Source organism: Lampris incognitus, chromosome 20 (genome assembly GCF_029633865.1).
Source record: "Lampris incognitus isolate fLamInc1 chromosome 20, fLamInc1.hap2, whole genome shotgun sequence".
Lineage (NCBI taxonomy): Eukaryota > Metazoa > Chordata > Actinopteri > Lampriformes > Lampridae > Lampris > Lampris incognitus.
Window position 1 is genome coordinate 19,114,329 of NC_079230.1, and position 17,839 is coordinate 19,132,167.

The 17,839-nt window shown below is 43.1% G+C and overlaps 1 protein-coding gene across 1 annotated transcript in view; it reads left to right on the forward strand.

Annotated features, from left to right (window-relative positions):
• The window catches only part of LOC130130634 (sodium/potassium/calcium exchanger 2-like), a 63,483-nt gene that overhangs the window by 17,559 nt on the left and 28,085 nt on the right, over positions 1 to 17,839 (forward strand). The window contains exons 2-3 of the mRNA XM_056300391.1: positions 14,478 to 14,519; positions 16,249 to 16,357. Coding sequence (XP_056156366.1) covers positions 14,478 to 14,519; positions 16,249 to 16,357 — 151 coding nt within the window. The remainder of the gene's footprint in view (positions 1 to 14,477; positions 14,520 to 16,248; positions 16,358 to 17,839) is intronic.

Here is a 17,839-nt window from a genome sequence, read left to right on the forward strand (position 1 = left end):
GCTGTTGTTGCAACCACCTGGCATTTAGCAGTAGCGTACCATTGGGTTTCAGTCAGGGCCTTCAGTAACGAACTGCACCCCCCCCACACACACACATTTCTCATATGGGTGCCAATACAGCCACGTACAAAATACACTTATCACATACTATATGCACTACTACATCAACACCAAGACAGCTGATCTTCAACAACCACAACACACACCACTCTGCTGTGTAGCAGCTATTGCAGCATCACCATCAGATTTTCGATTATGTCACTCAGCAACATGATTGCACATGCACACACACCACATGGCACACAAACAAAAGCAACCAACAAGTTTCCACAGTTGATGTAGTGTTCACCAGTCACTCGCGCAACTTCAACAAATTCAATGAAGTGTAGCCAAAAATATTATCAGTGCACCGCCTTCAGTCAACAAGAAAAATATGTATACCAACCTGAGTTCCACCTCACTTGAGAGACTCTTGGCAGCCTTCTCTTGCAAAATTCATCCAGTAATTTAGTCAGTTTTGGAGAATGTGTAAAAAATGCAGACAGTCCTCCCAGTTTCGCAAAAAAAACACGGAAGTAGACCGGCAACAAGATCGCCAGTAGCTGCGAATGTGGCGGCCATTGCCACTTAGTTCGCTCACAACCCGCCAAAGGCTCAAGCTCAAAGTTGACGATGACACCAAGGCGAGCACTGGCACATCGCGGGGCCCTGGAGCGTCCTGTCACTACACATCAAAATTTGATTGGCTGTTGATACGGTCACTTCAAGTTGTAATCAGTCTGCAGCTTCAGGCTTCAACAAAAGGCTAGCGATGCCACTAGTGCTGGTCCAAGGAGCTGTGATGTGTTTAGGTGATACAGGAAATCCCTGCTCAGCCCCATGAGCAAACAAGTAATTGAATTTAGAGACATTTCAGGCGCACTTCAATTTAACTATGGGAAACAAATTGTGATTTTTACTATGACGGGGCCTGCAGAGAAGGCCCTGATGGCCCTGACAGCCCACCACTGGCATTTAGAAATCCCCAGACGATGGGCGGAGAGCTCTTTTAGTCTGGTATCATGAGAGTACTACAAGGCAGTCCAGTCGTGTTGGAGAATGCAAACGTATGCATAGATGAAAATCCTTCAGCATATGAATCACTGTGGCTGTGTTTTTAACAGAATATAATTGCGTTTTTTGCCCTTGTCATTTCCCACTGTCATTCCCATCTTGCATTTTTAGTGCCTCAGACTGGCTGATGGGAATACTTAAAGTGTATGCACTTTGGCTGTAGGTCTGATTAAGAAAAAAAAAAAGCCTCTTTTGTCCCAGATGCTCAGTTTTGCTTAAACCATTACATGACAGCAAAACACGATTAGGGAAACGACAAAACCTACTCAGCACCTTGATCAAGCACCGCTTTGAGGAATTGCAATCACTTGCAAAAATGACACAGCAGTTTTTGTTACCCTGTGTGCCTCCTAGCAGCCAGACTGTGGTGTGTGTGAGTGTGTGTGTGTGTGTGTGTGAGTGTGGGGGTAAGAGGAAACAATTTTGCCTTAGTCTTGTTGAGCATGTGGAGCATTGCCTTATGGGAAATCAGCCTCATGGCAGGTCCTGTAATTAGTTCTGCTTGTTAGAAAAATGAAGGGGTTACTAATTAGCAAGTGGATGGCTTCTTGACTTGTTGTGCATCTTTTCGCTTCTTTGCTTGAAGATCATCATGATCGTCTCCAGGCAAAATGGGAGCAAGAGAGAGAGTGAGAGAGAGAGAGAGAGAGAGAGAGAGAGAGAGAGAGAGAGAGAGAGAGAGAGAGAGATGCTGCTCAGTTGTACTGCTCAACAGCTCTGCTCTGACACACTGCATGTAGATGGACAAATCTCGAAGGGAGCCCTGTCACGGTCTGAAGGCCAGCCTGCCGACTGGAGGCACGTGTTGGCGAATGCCTGGAATGCTACAAGGTTTCACTATTCAGCTTTGCACAAGAAACCAGCAACTCCCTGTTTTCACACGGACCAAAGATGTCGTGGGAAAGCTTAGCGTGCACACACATGCACCTGCACACCTGTGTGTCTGTGTGTGTGTCTATATAGTATATATATATATATATATATATATATAGCTTTTTTTTCAGAAACTGTCAATGGTGTTGATAGAAGTGCTCAACTAATGAGGAGCGGAATATCAATCTAGATGTAGGAAAAAAAACTTTTAATAAATAGCAGTACAAGCTTGTTTCATGCATCCCGCACTCATCAGCTGTTAATGTGATTCAACAAAGAAAACACACAGTATACGTTTCCCCGCGTCACGCCCCTAATTTCGGTGGCCAGCAACCAATCAGAGGAGAAAACATTTAAACTATAACAACCAATGCATCGTAACGTCCTACCCCATTTTATATATATATATATATATATATATGGCAGCCTGTCCAGGGTGTCTCCCCACCTGCTACCCAATGACTGCTGGGATGGGCTCCAGCATCCCGCGACCTTAATTAGGATAAGCGGCTTGGATAATGGATGGATCTACATATCTTATCTATCTATCTATCCATATATATATATATATACACTCACTGGCCACTTTATTAGGTACACCTTGCTAGTACCGGGTTGGACCCCCTTTTGCCTTCAGAACTGCCTTAATCCTTCGTGGCATAGATTCAACAAGGTACTGGAAACATTCCTCAGAGAGTTTGGTCCATATTGACATGATAACATCACGCAGTTGCTGCAGATTTGTCGGCTGCACATCCATGATGCGAATCTCCCGGTCCACCACATCCCAAAGGTGCTCTATTGGATTGAGATCTGGTGACTGTGGAGGCCATTTGAGTACAGTGAACTCATTGTCATGTTCAAGAAACCAGTCTGAGGTGATTCGAGCTTTATGACATGGCGTGTTATCCTGCTGGAAGTAGCCATCAGAAGATGGGAACACTGTGGTCATAAAGGGATGGACATGGTCAGCAACAATACTCAGGTAGGCTGTGGCGTTGACACGATGCTCAATTGGTACTAAGGGGCCCAAAGTGTGCCAAGAAAATATCCCCCACACCATTACACCACCACCACCAGCCTGAACTGTTGATACAAGGCAGGATGGATCCATGCTTTCATGTTGTTGACGCCAAATTCTGACCCTACCATCCGAATGTCGCAGCAGAAATCGAGACTCATCAGACCAGGCAACGTTTTTCCAATCTTCTATCGTCCAATTTTGGTGAGCCTGTGCGAATTGTAGCCTCAGTTTCCTGTTCTTAGCTGACAGGAGTGGCACCCGGTGTGGTCTTCTGCTGCTGTAGCCCATCTGCCTCAAGGTTCGACGTGTTGTGCGTTCAGAGATGCTCTTCTGCATAACTCAGTTGTAATGAGTGGTTATTTGAGTTACTGTTGCCTTTCTATCAGCTCGAACCAGTCTGGCCATTCTCCTCTGACCTCTGGCATCAACAAGGCATTTTCGCCCACAGAACTGCCGCTCACTGGATATTTTCTCTTTTTCGGGCCATTCTCTGTAAACCCTAGAGATGGTTGTGCGTGAAAATCCCAGTAGATCAGCAGTTTCTGAAATACTCAGACCAGCCCGTCTGTCACCAACAACCATGCCACATTCAAAGTCACTTAAATCACCTTTCTTCCCCATTCTGATGCTCGGTTTGAACTGCAGCAGATCGTCTTGACCATGTCTACATGCCTAAATGCATTGAGTTGCTGCCATGTGATTGGCTGATTTGCGTTAACGAGCAGTTGGACAGGTGTGCCTAATAAAGTGGCCGGTGAGTGTATATATGCACACAGGTACTCACACAGAGAAAAACTGTCATAATTTAACAGATGTGAATGTTTATAATGTAAATCCAAAATGCAAATCTTGTACAAAACTTGCTAGCTGTGTGCTGTATGTGCACTCACTACAAATATAACGCCAATGTCTTGCACAAACATTTATCTTGGAATTTTCCATTTCTTTATTCCCCGCATAGAGAAAAGGTGTCGTGAGTCTTCTTTGACCAGAATCTCTAAAAATACTTTGCAGAAGGTCTGTTTGGCAACCGTGTATTATTGTCCAGCAGACACAGATCGGATATTTGATGAGATAAGTCGTTGAAACATTTGTGTTGCTCTCTGGTGACACGTTGTTAGGACCAGAAAGATGGAAATGTCAGTGTTGTTATTACCAACAGTACATTGTTAGGATGTCTTTGTCTTGATTTCCTAAAAACTGTCGAAACTTCCAAATGGTTTCAGATGCATCAACAGGCAGGGCGAAAAGGAAAAAAAGATCAAGACATGACATATTTTGTGGCGTATTAGCCTACATTCTGTTCTGATCTACTCCAACAGAATTTGAGAGAGGGATCAACGAAATAACTTTTTTCCGCTCGCTAGTTTTTAAATTGGGATAAAGGCCGAGGCTCGTTATGGAGCGAGAAGCCTACAAAGGTTCCTCAAGTTCCTCTAGAAATGAATCCGGTCTTCTTCTTTTTTTTTCTTTCCCAGAACCCCCCTTTTGAGCACTCAGATTGCAAAGGAGATGACTCATAATCCGTCACTGATGTTCGAAAGTCGGGACTTACAATTTACAGTAGCTTTCAGCCGCTCGCTCACACGCTCGGATTCCTACGAAAGTCGGACCCTAAGCTGTGGGCAATTTGAGCTGCCACAGCGGAAGCTCAAAAAAAATCACATAATACAGTATTACATGCATGCATCTGCAAAGGCAACCCCCCCCCCCCCAGCTGATCCGTTTCCAAGAACAGTCCTGATGTGACGTTACGTAAGAACTGGGAGCAGAGCTGCTGGGATTAAAGCAACCACACAAACCCCAAAGAACATACTAATCTCCCTATGTGATTATTAGTCATAATATTTAACACCAGCTTTAATGAGAGTGCCGGGGCATAATCTCTGTCTGGCAAAACTCACCTGTCCTCTCCCAATTCTTCAGACTTGCCTCGGAGGAGGGAGTCAGAGAATGAAATAGAATAATTACAAATCGTGTGTGTGTGTGTGTGGGGGGGGGGGGGTTATCTTGACGGTATGAAATGAGGAAAATTGGGTTATGATGGTGGTATAGCTCAGTGACAAATCTCAGGATTTGCTCAGCTCCTCTCTCGAGTTTTATTTCCCTTTTTTCCTTTCTTGAAACCCTTTCATTTCAGATCCCTCTTTTCTGTTATTGTGGTACGATTGTGTACAGCAGAAAAAATTACAATACATTTTGAGTCGTTTTTGAGAAGTAGCATACCTATCTTCTTAAGAGGGTGGGAAAATGGATGCTTAGATTCTTTCCAGTCAGTGATTGATTTTTTTTTCCTCTTCCCCAAGATGTAGACGACTCCAACAATCTAATAATTGGATAATCATTGGGGAAAAGGTAGCTTAGAGGTGACTTTTAAGAAAAAAGAAGGAAAAAATATATGTGTTGCTGCAATTCGGAGAAGTATTTTGCATGTTTCTGAACCTTTACCTTCACATTAGTAATACAGCCTTGATCGTCAAACTGCCCCACCGCTAACATCACTGCAACAAGATTTGACAGCATTGCTCATCTGGCTTTAACAGAGTCTCTGGTAACCATTTACATTACAGGCCGTTCATAACACAGAAGTAACTGCGTAACTGACGAGTAAAATAGATGTAATTGAACTGTGATGAGCAGTAATTACTGCGTAAAATATGAGCCACATGGGGGCTTTACTATATCTCTAGTTTGCTTTTCGGTCATTAGAACAACGTATAAATTACATCAAACACTGCATGGGATAAATTCACAAATCACATTGTACCAAACACAATTATTTTGCATCCTATAAGGTGAATATCATATGTCGTGCGGTCTTTACTATGGTTACGTTACTCGGCAGGACAGCCAATTTCACCCTATATCATCACCTTCTTAAAATAATGGCCTAAGTCATATTTTCAAGTTTTTCAAAAAACAGAATAAACTGAAACTGAAACAAAATTTGTCAGTTTATTCTGGCAGGGAAGGAGCCTGAGCTGGTGTGAGAGGTGGAGCGGTACCAACTAGACACAGAATAAACTGAAACTGAAGCAAAATTTGTCAGTTTATTCTGTTTTTTGAAAAACTTGAAAATATGACCTAGGCCATTATTTTAAGACGGTGACGATATTCAAGTTTAACAGCTCGTTACTATTTATCCCTGTAACGCAAAAGATTCAAAATACCCAGACATCAGTGAACATTGTTCAATTACATCTATTTTACTCGTATTCTGCATAACGAATGGCCTGTAATTTAAAGTGTTACCGAGTTTCTCCTGATGTCATTGAGTATCGAAACGAATTTGATGATGGTGCACATTTTCCACCTTATAGGTTTCGTTAAGGGTGCTATAAACAACATTCAGCACCAGCATCTCAGACCAAACCACAACAAATCTCCGCCCTCCCTTCGCGTTCTTGGCTATCATTTCTTTAGTTGGAATATTGCGTTTTTTTGCAGTTTATAGTTATTTTATAGCGACAGGCATGGGCACGAGTCCATGCAGACTGGGATGGAGTCCAGCGCTTCACCCGTGCCCCCGTCCATAGGGGCAGGGGTTGTGTCAGGAAGGGCATCCGGTGTAAAAATTCTGCCAAATCATTATGCGTATTGACAAGACCATACCGGATCAGTCGAGGCTCCATATGGGGTTGGCTGAGGCCTGGGTTAACAACGCCCGCCATTGGTACTGTGCCCTCACAGGGTACCGATGGAAACTGTAGTACAATCCGCTGAAGCGACCCCTGAGAAACGGGGAACAAACTGAAAGAAGAACATTAGCACTAGCAATGTATTCAGCTAGTTAAGGAGCTATTTCTTTGGTCTGCCGAGGGACATAAATCCATGCAACGTAATATGTAATGTAATTATTAGCTTGCTAGCTGTCCTGCTAATGCTAGCTACCTCACATGCACTAGCATGCACGTGAGAAACTCGGATTTCAACACACTGAGGGAGCGTGACTTCAGTCTCTGCTCGGGACGCCAATACTCCACTATATTAATGAATGTTCTAGATCTTGTAGATATAGCACGTTTAACATAGTGCCATCACACCTGTTGTTGACAAGATCGGCCAGGCGAAAGTTGTTGTTTTTTTTTTGGTGGGTATTCCTACCTGTTAATTTATAAATTACCCCGCCAAGTTTACCTGTAAGTATGGGATCAATCAATCAGTCAAGTTGCATTTAATATAGCGCTTTTCTAGCTGCAACATGCAGCATGTCATATTTTCACTGGGGGGGGGGGGGGGGACTTCGAAAGGTTGAAATCCAGTGTTTGAAAGCTTGAAATATGATGATAAAAAAAAGGTTTTGCAAGATTGAAACTGAGTTTTGAAGGCTTGCATAATGTTTTGATTGGCTGAAAAAATGTTCAAATCTCTGCAAACACTGTTTTGTATTTGCCTTTTTCTTTCTTCACAACACTCTTTTTACAGTGTTTCTCCAACACATTTTCCAAGGTTTGAAAACGTGTTAACGGAGATCTGAAAACTGATGCACATATATTGTGGGGAAAAAAAGGTTTTGAAATGTTGAAACTTGAGTCTAGAAAGGGCGAATCTTTATTTTGAAACTTTTGCAGACATATTTGCACTCGTACTGCAGACTGTTCTTTCAGAGCTGAGTTTACAACACCCACTTTTCAAAGATTTGCCCACACAGTTGCGAGCTTGCGAGTCACATGATTTCTGGCAGCGGCGACTCACGCTCTTGTGTCTGAAACCCCTAAAGAGACGGTGTGTGTGTGTGTGGGGGGGCAGCAGGGGTATTTAAATGCTCTTAACCCATTGTTTGCTCTTTGCTGAAGTACAGTCCAATCACATGTCGTATAGGTGGGATTCACAGACTGCTCCACCAATTACTGACACACACACACTGACAGGCTATGCGAACAGAATGCATGCTTCTCTGTGCTGTCTGGCTGTCACCGACATTGTTGCCAATTTAGCAACGTTGTCGCTAGATTTAGTGACTTTCTTACCTTCCCTAGCAACTAAAAAAATTATGTTATATTAAGGCCCACAGCCAAAAAAACCCCAACAAAAACCAAAACAAAACACAGAAGTCAAAACCCCTGTGCCCCAAATCAAACGTCCATTCCTGTAGTTGCAACCAAAGTGAATGAAGCCACTATGGCTTTAGCTATTGCAGAGCACAGCTCGTTGTTAACCATAGATGTATCATTTGGGGGAAGCCTACAAAGCATTATTTAGTGACTCTGCTGCAGCTAGTCATTTCCGGATGCATAGGACAAAATGCAGGGAAATGATTAATGGTGTCCTAGCGCCATACTTCCTCCAGGAGCTAGTGTCTTATATAGGAGAACAGAAGTATAGCCTTTTCTTAGATGAGTCCACTGATGTTAGTGTATCAAAATACCTAGGTATTGTGGTCCGCTACTTCAGTGAGAATAAAAATCAGGTCAACTCCACGTCTTGGTTTGGTGGAGCTAACGGGTGGTAAGGCAAGGGCTGTTGCGACTGCACTAATGGATTTTGTGGTCAAGTGTGGTTTAAAAAAAAAGAACATCTGATTGGAATTGGGACCAGGGTTGCCAACTGCCCCGTATTAGCCGGGATGTCCCTTATATTGGGCCAAACTGATTTGTCCCATACGTGACCTCCCTCGTCCCGTTTATTGACTGCAACTCTACTCTAACCACTAGAGGGCACTCTAAGTTGTATCAAATCTGATACAGCAACAGTAGCCGCAGTGCTGATCACGACGGGTGAGAACGATCGCCTGTCATCATCCCATCACAGCCCCCCTCACGCGCATCAGTTGTACATGTACAGTAAATGCACCAATTCCTTCAAAAGCTGAAAAAGTTCCGGCAATGTCTGGTGCTGTTCACTCGGTTTGGCATGTGGATATATGGATTAACCTGCAAATATGGATAGACCTGCAAAAAAGAAAATACTGTACAGCTACAATAAGCAATGGAAAGTAAAAAAGGCGTGGGTTAAGCCCGTCAGCGGTGACTCAATGAAAGCCTTCTGTACTTGATGTCACAGCGAATTTTCAGCTGGCCATGGAGGTGAGAATGACCTGACTCAGCATGCTTCCACAGAAATGCACAAGAAGGCCACACTAGCTAAAGGTGCAAGCAATATCACTGCATTCTTCGTGGCATCTACTGAGGAAAATGACAAAATTGCGGCAAGTGAAGCCTCGTACATGTATCATACTGTTAAACATGGACTCAGCTACAACAGCACCGACCGTCTTGTTAAGCTCAACGGTGCGTTGTTTCATGACTCAAATGTTGTGAAGAAGATGCACTTGGGAAGAACAAAAGCTGAGATGATCACAGTGAATCTTTTAGGACCAGAGACTGCGGGATATTCTGGATGATCTGTCCCCGACTGAAGGTGATGAGCCTGTGTTTTACTCGTTTGCTACTGATGCCTCAAACAAGGGAAATAGAAATTTTTTTCCAGTGTGCGTGAGATATTTTTCTGTGTCTGATGGAGTGCAGTGCAAGTTACTTGACTTTTATGAGGCCAGTGATATATACCATATACGTACATCACGCTCTGATGAACTGTCTGGAAAAGTATGAACTGGATATTAAACACATCACAGCCTATGCAGCAGATAATGCCAATGTCAGCTTTGGAAAACACCACTCCATTTACCAGTTATTGAGCAGTGCCAACAGTTGCATTCGGAAAGCTAATTGCCCGGCTCACGTAGCTCATAACACCTGCAAGCACGCCTGTGATCAGCTATAAGTGGATATTGAGTCACTCGTTTTAAAGATCTACAACCACTTCTCAGTATCTGCTTCCAGAAAAGAGGAACTGCATGCATTTTTTGCCTTTGTTGACATTGAGCTGCGTGAAATTCTGTGTCATATTTGCATGCGATGGCTGTCTCTTCGTCCAGCTGTTGCTCGTCTCCTGCAGAGCTGGCCAGCTCTCACCTCGTGCTTCAGGTCCCTTGAGGAGACCACTCCTGTGGCACTGAAGAGGATTTTTGACGATGGAAAAAACTGGAGCTGCTGAGATATAGCTGCATTTTTTCCACAATGTGGGGTGTGTTTTTGACACACTCGTTAGAAAGCTGGAGGAAACGACGCTCTGCATCATAGATGTTTACGAGGAAGTGGGAAAATTCAAAGTGAAGATGCTTCAGTGGAAACAAGACAGCTTTTTTGGATACCAGACCAAGCAGTCGATGGACAAACAAGTGTCAGTACAAAGGTCAAAGCAGCAAAAATACTTTCTGAAGTTTTAGATATCTGTGATTGCATACATCGACAGGAGGTTTGATTTCTCATCAGAAAATGTAATGATGAAGCTGAAACCGATCGGCCTACATGAGGAGCTCTCCTTCACTGACCTGGAGCAGGTGGTGGCTGCCCTCAAAATGACAGGGACAGTCAGTATGGACCAACTCTATGAAGAGTTTTGAGCTAGGAGGGAGGAAATACAGAAAGCCAGACAGGACACCACAAAATCCACCGATGAGAATTGGGTGGCAGTTTTCCAAAACAAAGGGAAAGCCAGCTTGATCAACATGTTCAGGATTGTCTCATTTGTCCTCAGTGTGCCAGGCTCAAATGCCTTTTTAGAGAGGATTCTCTCTCTGATGGCCATTAAATGGTCAGACTGAAGAAACAGATGCAGCACAGAGCTGATCAAAAATGAACTTCAAATATCTGTGAACTGTGACTTGTCGTGTAAGGACTTTTCTCTGGCTGCACAAAAGGACAAAAGTCTGCTTGAATCAGTCAAGAGCAGCAAAAAATATCCATGGAAAAAGTAGACTTGGTGAGCAGAGGTATGTCCCTCTTTTCCTCTTTTGCACTTAATTTGTTGTTGTTGTTGTTGTGAGGATCCAGGTAGTGCTTTCCACTTATATATAGTTTTAGTGGATAAGAATATGACGCGTTCCTTCCCCACCACTGTTTGTGTACACAGAGGGTGCACCTGCTGTGACTCTCGGTTGTTTGATTCCTCTGCAAAACTACAGCATACAGAAGCTATTGTTGCTTCTAGTTTGTCCCTTGTAGGATAACGTTTTCTAACCTACAGTGCAAGAGTCACAAGTGTTTTGACTTAGACTAGTAGTAAAGCTAATGGTTCAAATAAAGGACTGTGTTAAAGGCACCTGCTGTAAATTTACGCAATTATTAAACCTACCGTATGTTGCCAAGGCATGAGAGTTGTGTATTGATCTTTAATTTGACTGAAAGAGATTAGCTATCATTATTATGACAAATGGCTTAAAACAAAACAATACACTGTATTCACACAACACCATACCCACACCGCCGTGGCACGCCACCTTTTGTCCCTTATTTGGTAGTGAAAAAGTTGGCAACCCTAACTGGGACAGACAATGCGTCTGTAATGACTGGCATAAATAATGGTGTTTACAAAATCCTTCAGAATGAGTATGGCCTGTCCAATCTAGTGCTCATTAGATGTGTGTGCCATTCTCTCCAGCTAGCTGTCAGCCAGTGGCGGCTGGCCAGTACAGGGCGCCGGGGCGCCGCCCCCTTCAAATATCAAGAGATGAAAATCTTCTTAAACATATTAAATATAATTTAGTTGTGTAATGCAAATAATTATGAAATAAAACTGTTTGAGCACCAGCCGCCACTGCTGTCAGCCATGTATCACATGACACCATACCCAGAAGTGTGGAGTATTTTGTGAGGGAGACATATAATTAGTTGGAAGAACACTCACAGGGCAGTCTATGAGACAACAGACATTGGAGAAAAGCCCCTGCAAATCACTCAGGTGTGTGCAACATGGTGGCTGTCCATTGAGCCTGCAGTTGACCACATCCTGAACCAGTGGGATGAGTTGAAGCTGCACTTCAGCCTTACAAAGTGTTCTAAGCATTACTGCATCGCAGAGACGCTTTATGCAATGTACAAAATGCATTTTTTTATGCAGAAAAACCCCTCAAAATGTACTATACCTAACATTTTAAGGTCAATTCTATCATGGGTCCAAGCAACTGCGAAGGCTTTTGAAGATGAGCTGGGAGACCCGCTCAGGCTTTTAGAAACTTTGGCTGGTCTCATTGTCTGTCGCCACACGTGTTTTAAATCCAATGACAAGAATTAATGTCCTTGAGGAGGCAATTGATGGGCACCTAAGCCCTAAACCGTACCTTGGGTTCCTCTTTGAATCAAAGGCAGCCGAATTAAAGTCCTCCCCTAAAGATGACAAACATGTGAGAGCAAGCTGTGTGCATTATGTTGTTGGCCTGCGTCAGGAGTTCAAATCCAAGCTACCACCTAATTTGGGTACACTGAAGCACATGGCACTCTTCGGTGTTACAGAGACTCTGAAACCAGTGGCGGCTGGTCTTGACAATTTTTTTGGGGGGGGGGGGGCACAATTTACCATGGCGCAGCACACCTGACAGCTGCTTTAATGTCCACACAGTCACAGAGTTATTAAGAAGGACAACGTAGCCTATAGACTTCAGCAGAGAGCAAACAGTAAGTTAATTAGGGTAAATGCCACTGCCTCCAGGATCCCAGGTTTCTGTCTGTTTCAGAGATTCATACTAAAGCTGCGAGACAAGGTCACGTCTAGATGGTAACCCTGGATTTGCGAAACTCACGGGGTTTTTAGCCGAACCTCAACGTAACCTTAACCTAACGCTTGTGAGGCGCTACCGTGCTGAATCAAGTGCGCATGTGCGAGAGTGTGCGCGAGTTTTGCATATCTAGGGTAACCATCTAGACGCGTTATTATTTTTCCCACCTGGATTCCGGGAAGACCCGCCCCTACTCTATCTCTGATTGGCTAACCCTATCCTTAACCCCAACCTAACCAACGGAGGAAACGAGTACTAGCCAATCAGAGGCAGAGTTCCCGGAATGCGGGTAGGGGAAAAAAACAAGCCATCTAGACAAGAACGCGAGGCAACACTAACAAATCACGCGACTCACAAGCTGGCAACTGTGTGGGCAGCTCTCTGAAAAGTGGGCGTTGTGAAAAGTGGGAGTGTTGTCGGCTCTGAAAGAACAGTCTGCAATACGATTGTTTCGCCCTTCCTAAACTCTAGTTTCAGCGTTGCAAAACCCTTTTCCCAGCATGTGTGTCAGTTTTCAGGTCACTGTTTACAAGGTTTCAAACCTGGAAAACAACTTAATACACCGAGAGAACAGTGAAAAAACTCTGAAAATCTGTTGGAGAAACACTGTAAAAAGAGTGCTGCAGTTGTGAGGAAGGAAAATGTAAATACAAAATAATATTTGCAGAGATTTCAAATATTTTTCAGCCTATCAAAACATTATGCAAGCCTTCAAAACTTAGTTTCAATCTTGCGAAACCTTTTTTTATTAGATTTCAAGTTTTCAAATGCTGAGGTGCAACCTTTCAAAGATTTTTTTTTCAGTTTAGAAATATGATATGATATTCATCCCATAACCTGTTGAGAGTTGTTTAAGCAATCACCAAGTCACATAATAGATTTTAAAACATTTAAACACATTTTTTCCAGAAAAGCAGTTGTGTTTCAGGCAGTGGTGGGTATTCTATACTGTCCAAATGATGAAGGTGGGATAAACGACAAGGATAAATGGCAGGATAAATGTGAATTGTAATGTGTATTTAGTATAAGTTTCAGAGCTCAGATGGGAACATGAATTTATAAGCACAAATCTTAAAAATGATTTTCTGGCATCCAGATGGAGTGGCAGTCTATTCCATTGCCTACCAACACGGGGATTGGCGGTTCGAATCCCTGTGTTGCCTCCGGTTTGGTCGGGCGTCCCTACAGACACAATTGGCTGTGTCTGCGGGTGGGAAGCCAGATGTGGGTATGTATCCTGGTCGCTGCATTAGCGCCTCCTCTGGTCGGTCAGGCCAACTGTTCGGGGGGGGGGGTAGCGTGATCCTCCCACGTGCTACATCCCCCTGGCGAAACTCCTCACTGTCAGGTGAAAAGAAGCGGCTGGCGACTCTGCGTGTATCAGAGGAGGCATGTGGTAGTCTGAAGCCCTCCCCGAATCGGCAGAAGGGGTGGAGCAGTTACCGGGATGGCTTGGAAGAGGGGGGTAATTAGCCGGGTACAATTGGGGAGGGAAAAAAAAGGGACGGGAATGATTTTCTGCACTTCTATTTCTCTCCAAAAAGTATGACCTTTTGACCCAAGGTTATAGCAACAAATGAACTCTCTAGGTCATTATGTAATGATTATATGCATAATATATGCATGGATTCACTTGATTGCATTCAACGCTTGTAATTAGATGGATTATTTCTTTCAAGGAAATGTCAAAAAAAAATTCACACAGTTTTACGCTGGGGAGGTACACCTGTCTCTTAAGTCCTGTCCATTCATGGTCATTATCACTCTTCACCACGGCTGTTGCTGCGATGTGATGTCTCGCTATTGTCTCCTCATCTGTCTGTGCGGTTGTGTGCGGCATGCTTCACATCTATGTCCTGTTTTCTCTCTCCCTCTCTCCTTCTTACCTCCTCTTTCTGTGTGTTGGATGAGAAGGCAAGTCCCGGGGCACCGGAGGATGACAGCAAGCTGTCGGTAGGTGCTGTCTGATTGACATTCTTTCTCTCTGCTTCCGTGTTTGTCTGTGTGCGTAGATAGTCTAACTTCCGTTTCTTCCACCATGCTGTGAGCAAGAGGTATTTCTCTGTTATCTCTAAATTTCAGCTTCACCGGTGTGCAGAGAGTAACTCCCGTCTGTCCTCCCAGGCATGGCCGACAAGCGGTTAAATTTTGCACACCGGTTGCAATACGCTATCCACCCGTATGCATGCATTTTATAAAGACGACATGTAGGACACAGGGCACAGTAGGGCTGGGGAATAATTCAGTATTGTTTATCGTCTTTCAACGGTATTGCGTCAGGATGAAATTTTGGATATTGTCACATTATGATGCACAATTGTGTTGTCTTAATTAATGATAACGCGAATGCATTGCCTAAAATGTCTTACAGAATGAGGTCTTACACATTTAAGGAGTATTATTTGAAAAGTAGTTCTGGTCTGATATCATACTTTACATTACCAAACAGTTCAATGTGTTGAAACTCAGCTGGATTCTTACACATGGTATTTTTGCAGATGTAAGCTGATATTGTTATCATATTGATATCATTCTCCGTGATTATTGTGATAATATTTTCCATAACCTCCAGCATTCAGACAAAGGACACATGTAATAATGCCTAGACGTTTAACAGTTCTTACCGAAGAATAGGCCTACGTGTTTAAGTTTTCATCCACTGCAAAAGGGGCTCCAGATCAAACTGGGCAACGAATGGAAGATTCTCATTGGACTCCACACAAGCCACATCCACGGAGCCTTTCACAAGTCATGCCAGTTTACATATCTCCCTTTGCCACCCGCTCACACCCATACGGGCGTGTGAATTAGCAGCTGACACCTCCAGCCTGTGCCTACGCATCGCCGGTCGGAAGCCAAGGGCGGACCCTCGCCAAACAGCTGCTGCCTGCAACGATGGCCAGTGTCCCACAGTTTTCAGGTTCAGCCCAAACTGCTGGAGTGACCTTGGCGAGACCCTGCAGCATTTATATATATATATATATATATATATATATATATATATATATATATGGAGAACAACACAAAGGGGACTTATTCTCTTGTTTCTCTTATTTCAGCCTTATTTTGGAAATTATTTTCCCGATATATTCAGATTGCTTTAACCCACAGGTATTTTTTTTTTTTGGAGAATTTTTTTTTTGGAGAATTGTGTGTGTGATGTTTAAGGAGGATGCAAGTTCGGCTTATGGGTTTTATGCAAAGGAGGATTAGGGCACAGGATCAAAGTGGGAGTAAGGTGTAGGTTTATGACAAATGTTATTATAGCTTCCATAATTTTTTCTGTGAGGAGAGATGATAAGCGGGATGAAACCCTGCGAAATAAAAAGCAAAAAAAAAAAAAAAACTCGAAGGAGAATCAGAGTCCCACGTTTTTAGAAATGTAAAATTAAAATTGATTAATTTGTAAAGCACTATGCTTTCTTAAATTCAGCCATCTGGGGTTAGAAATGTCTTTTCCAAATGATTATTCTGTAGACTGCAAAAAATGCTTGCATGTGTGCATGCCTGTGGAAATAGTAACCCATAAATGATCAATTATTTAGCAGAAACAAGGGGGGAAATAAGATATCCCGGATGAAGAGATACTGTCTGGAGATTATCGTGATGTTGCTCCTAGAACTTGAAATCGAGTCTTTGTTTGTTTGTTTGTTTGAATGACACCTTCTTCCTGCTTTCACAGACCAGGCCTCGGCTTCAGAGGGGTGGCAGCTCTGCCTCCCTGCATAACAGCTTGATGAGAAACAGCATTTTCCAATTGATGATCCACACGCTGGACCCTCTGAGCGAAGGTAAGACAAGTCACTGATCAAAACATAAAAGTACTGTCATCCAGTGAGGATGTTTACATGCAAACCGTGTGTCCTGATGACTTGAAGTAACCACGTGAAAGCAGTATTTCAGGTAACTGGTTCAAAGTGCAGCAGCTTCTCTAAAACGACGGTGGGCTACCTGTATAATTGCCCCTGTCTTTGTCTATGCTCAACTGGGGCAGTCTTAGTCTTCATTTCAGATGATTTTCTCTGCTTATCTTTGTATTTTTGTGTTATTTTATGTGTTATTGCAGAACATCATGACCCAAGCATTCCTATTTTGCCGTCCCGTCTGAGTATAAGCAGCTATAGCTAGCTTAAAACGTATACATGTACCGTTCAGTTGAAAAAAAGCAAAACTCAAGGTGTCTTAATTGTGTTTTTCACGGTGCCTCGATGAAAATAAATAGATGACGGTCATACACGATGGTTCCTAACGTCGGAGTTGTATCACTGTATTATTAGTCTGCGTGTAAACCTACCCAATGATGGCTCTCTTTTGCATGTCTGTTTCAGGTGCCATGGTATACAACTGTTCACATTTGATGTTCATAATTTGTCTGTTGATTTTACCTGTCAGCGTTGGTAAAGAGGGTTACTGAGGCACGATTTCCCCAAATAGCATAAAGATGACCCCTGGATTCATAGATTTGAGGGGGGGGGGGCGCAAGTTCTGTTTCAGTAAGAAATGCAAATCCTGTTTTCAGCTGCACATGAGATGAAAATAAACTTGAGTTTGCTTGTACTTTTTCCTTTTTAAAATATATTTTACGGACAGCATAATGTTATGTGAACACATCAGAGGTATTCATAATGGCCTGCAAGCTGTGACATGGTCAAAAACAATGACTAAATTGATTTTTATCTGTAGTTAGATTATCAGATGGTCACAAAATTCTATCATCAGTATCTAAGTTCTCCTTGTCATCTTCCTTATGTTGAAATTTGATGCCTCCACACCAAATAATTGTGAAATTATATATATATATGTAAAATGAAAATAAAATACTTTCTTTCTCCACAAAGGAAGGACAGAGAGCACGGGACAACCAGCAAAATGCCCATGGGGCTAGCATGGTTTTGTTTTGCTCAGTGACACCTTTCAGGACAGTTTCTTGCCAGGATGGGGGCCGGGACACAACACCCTGCCGTTCAGCTAGTGTTTATATGCTTACGTTGCATTTATCCTTGCGGAAAAGCAGTTTGCAAACTCAACCCCGTGTCACGACATGCAGGGGGTAGGGGGCATAGTTTCCCTTTAATCCAAGATGAAGGCTTGCTAGCTTGCTAGCTTGGCCGGGAGAAATGCTAAGTGGCAGTGTCAGTGCTTGCTGCTGGGGATGAATATGTTAATTAATATAACAGGGGAGGTGCGATGTCACTCCCTTCCAAACCAGAGCCAAAAAAAAAATTGGCTAAGGGAAAAGAAATTTCTGGGGAAAAGGCAGCCATATTACTGGG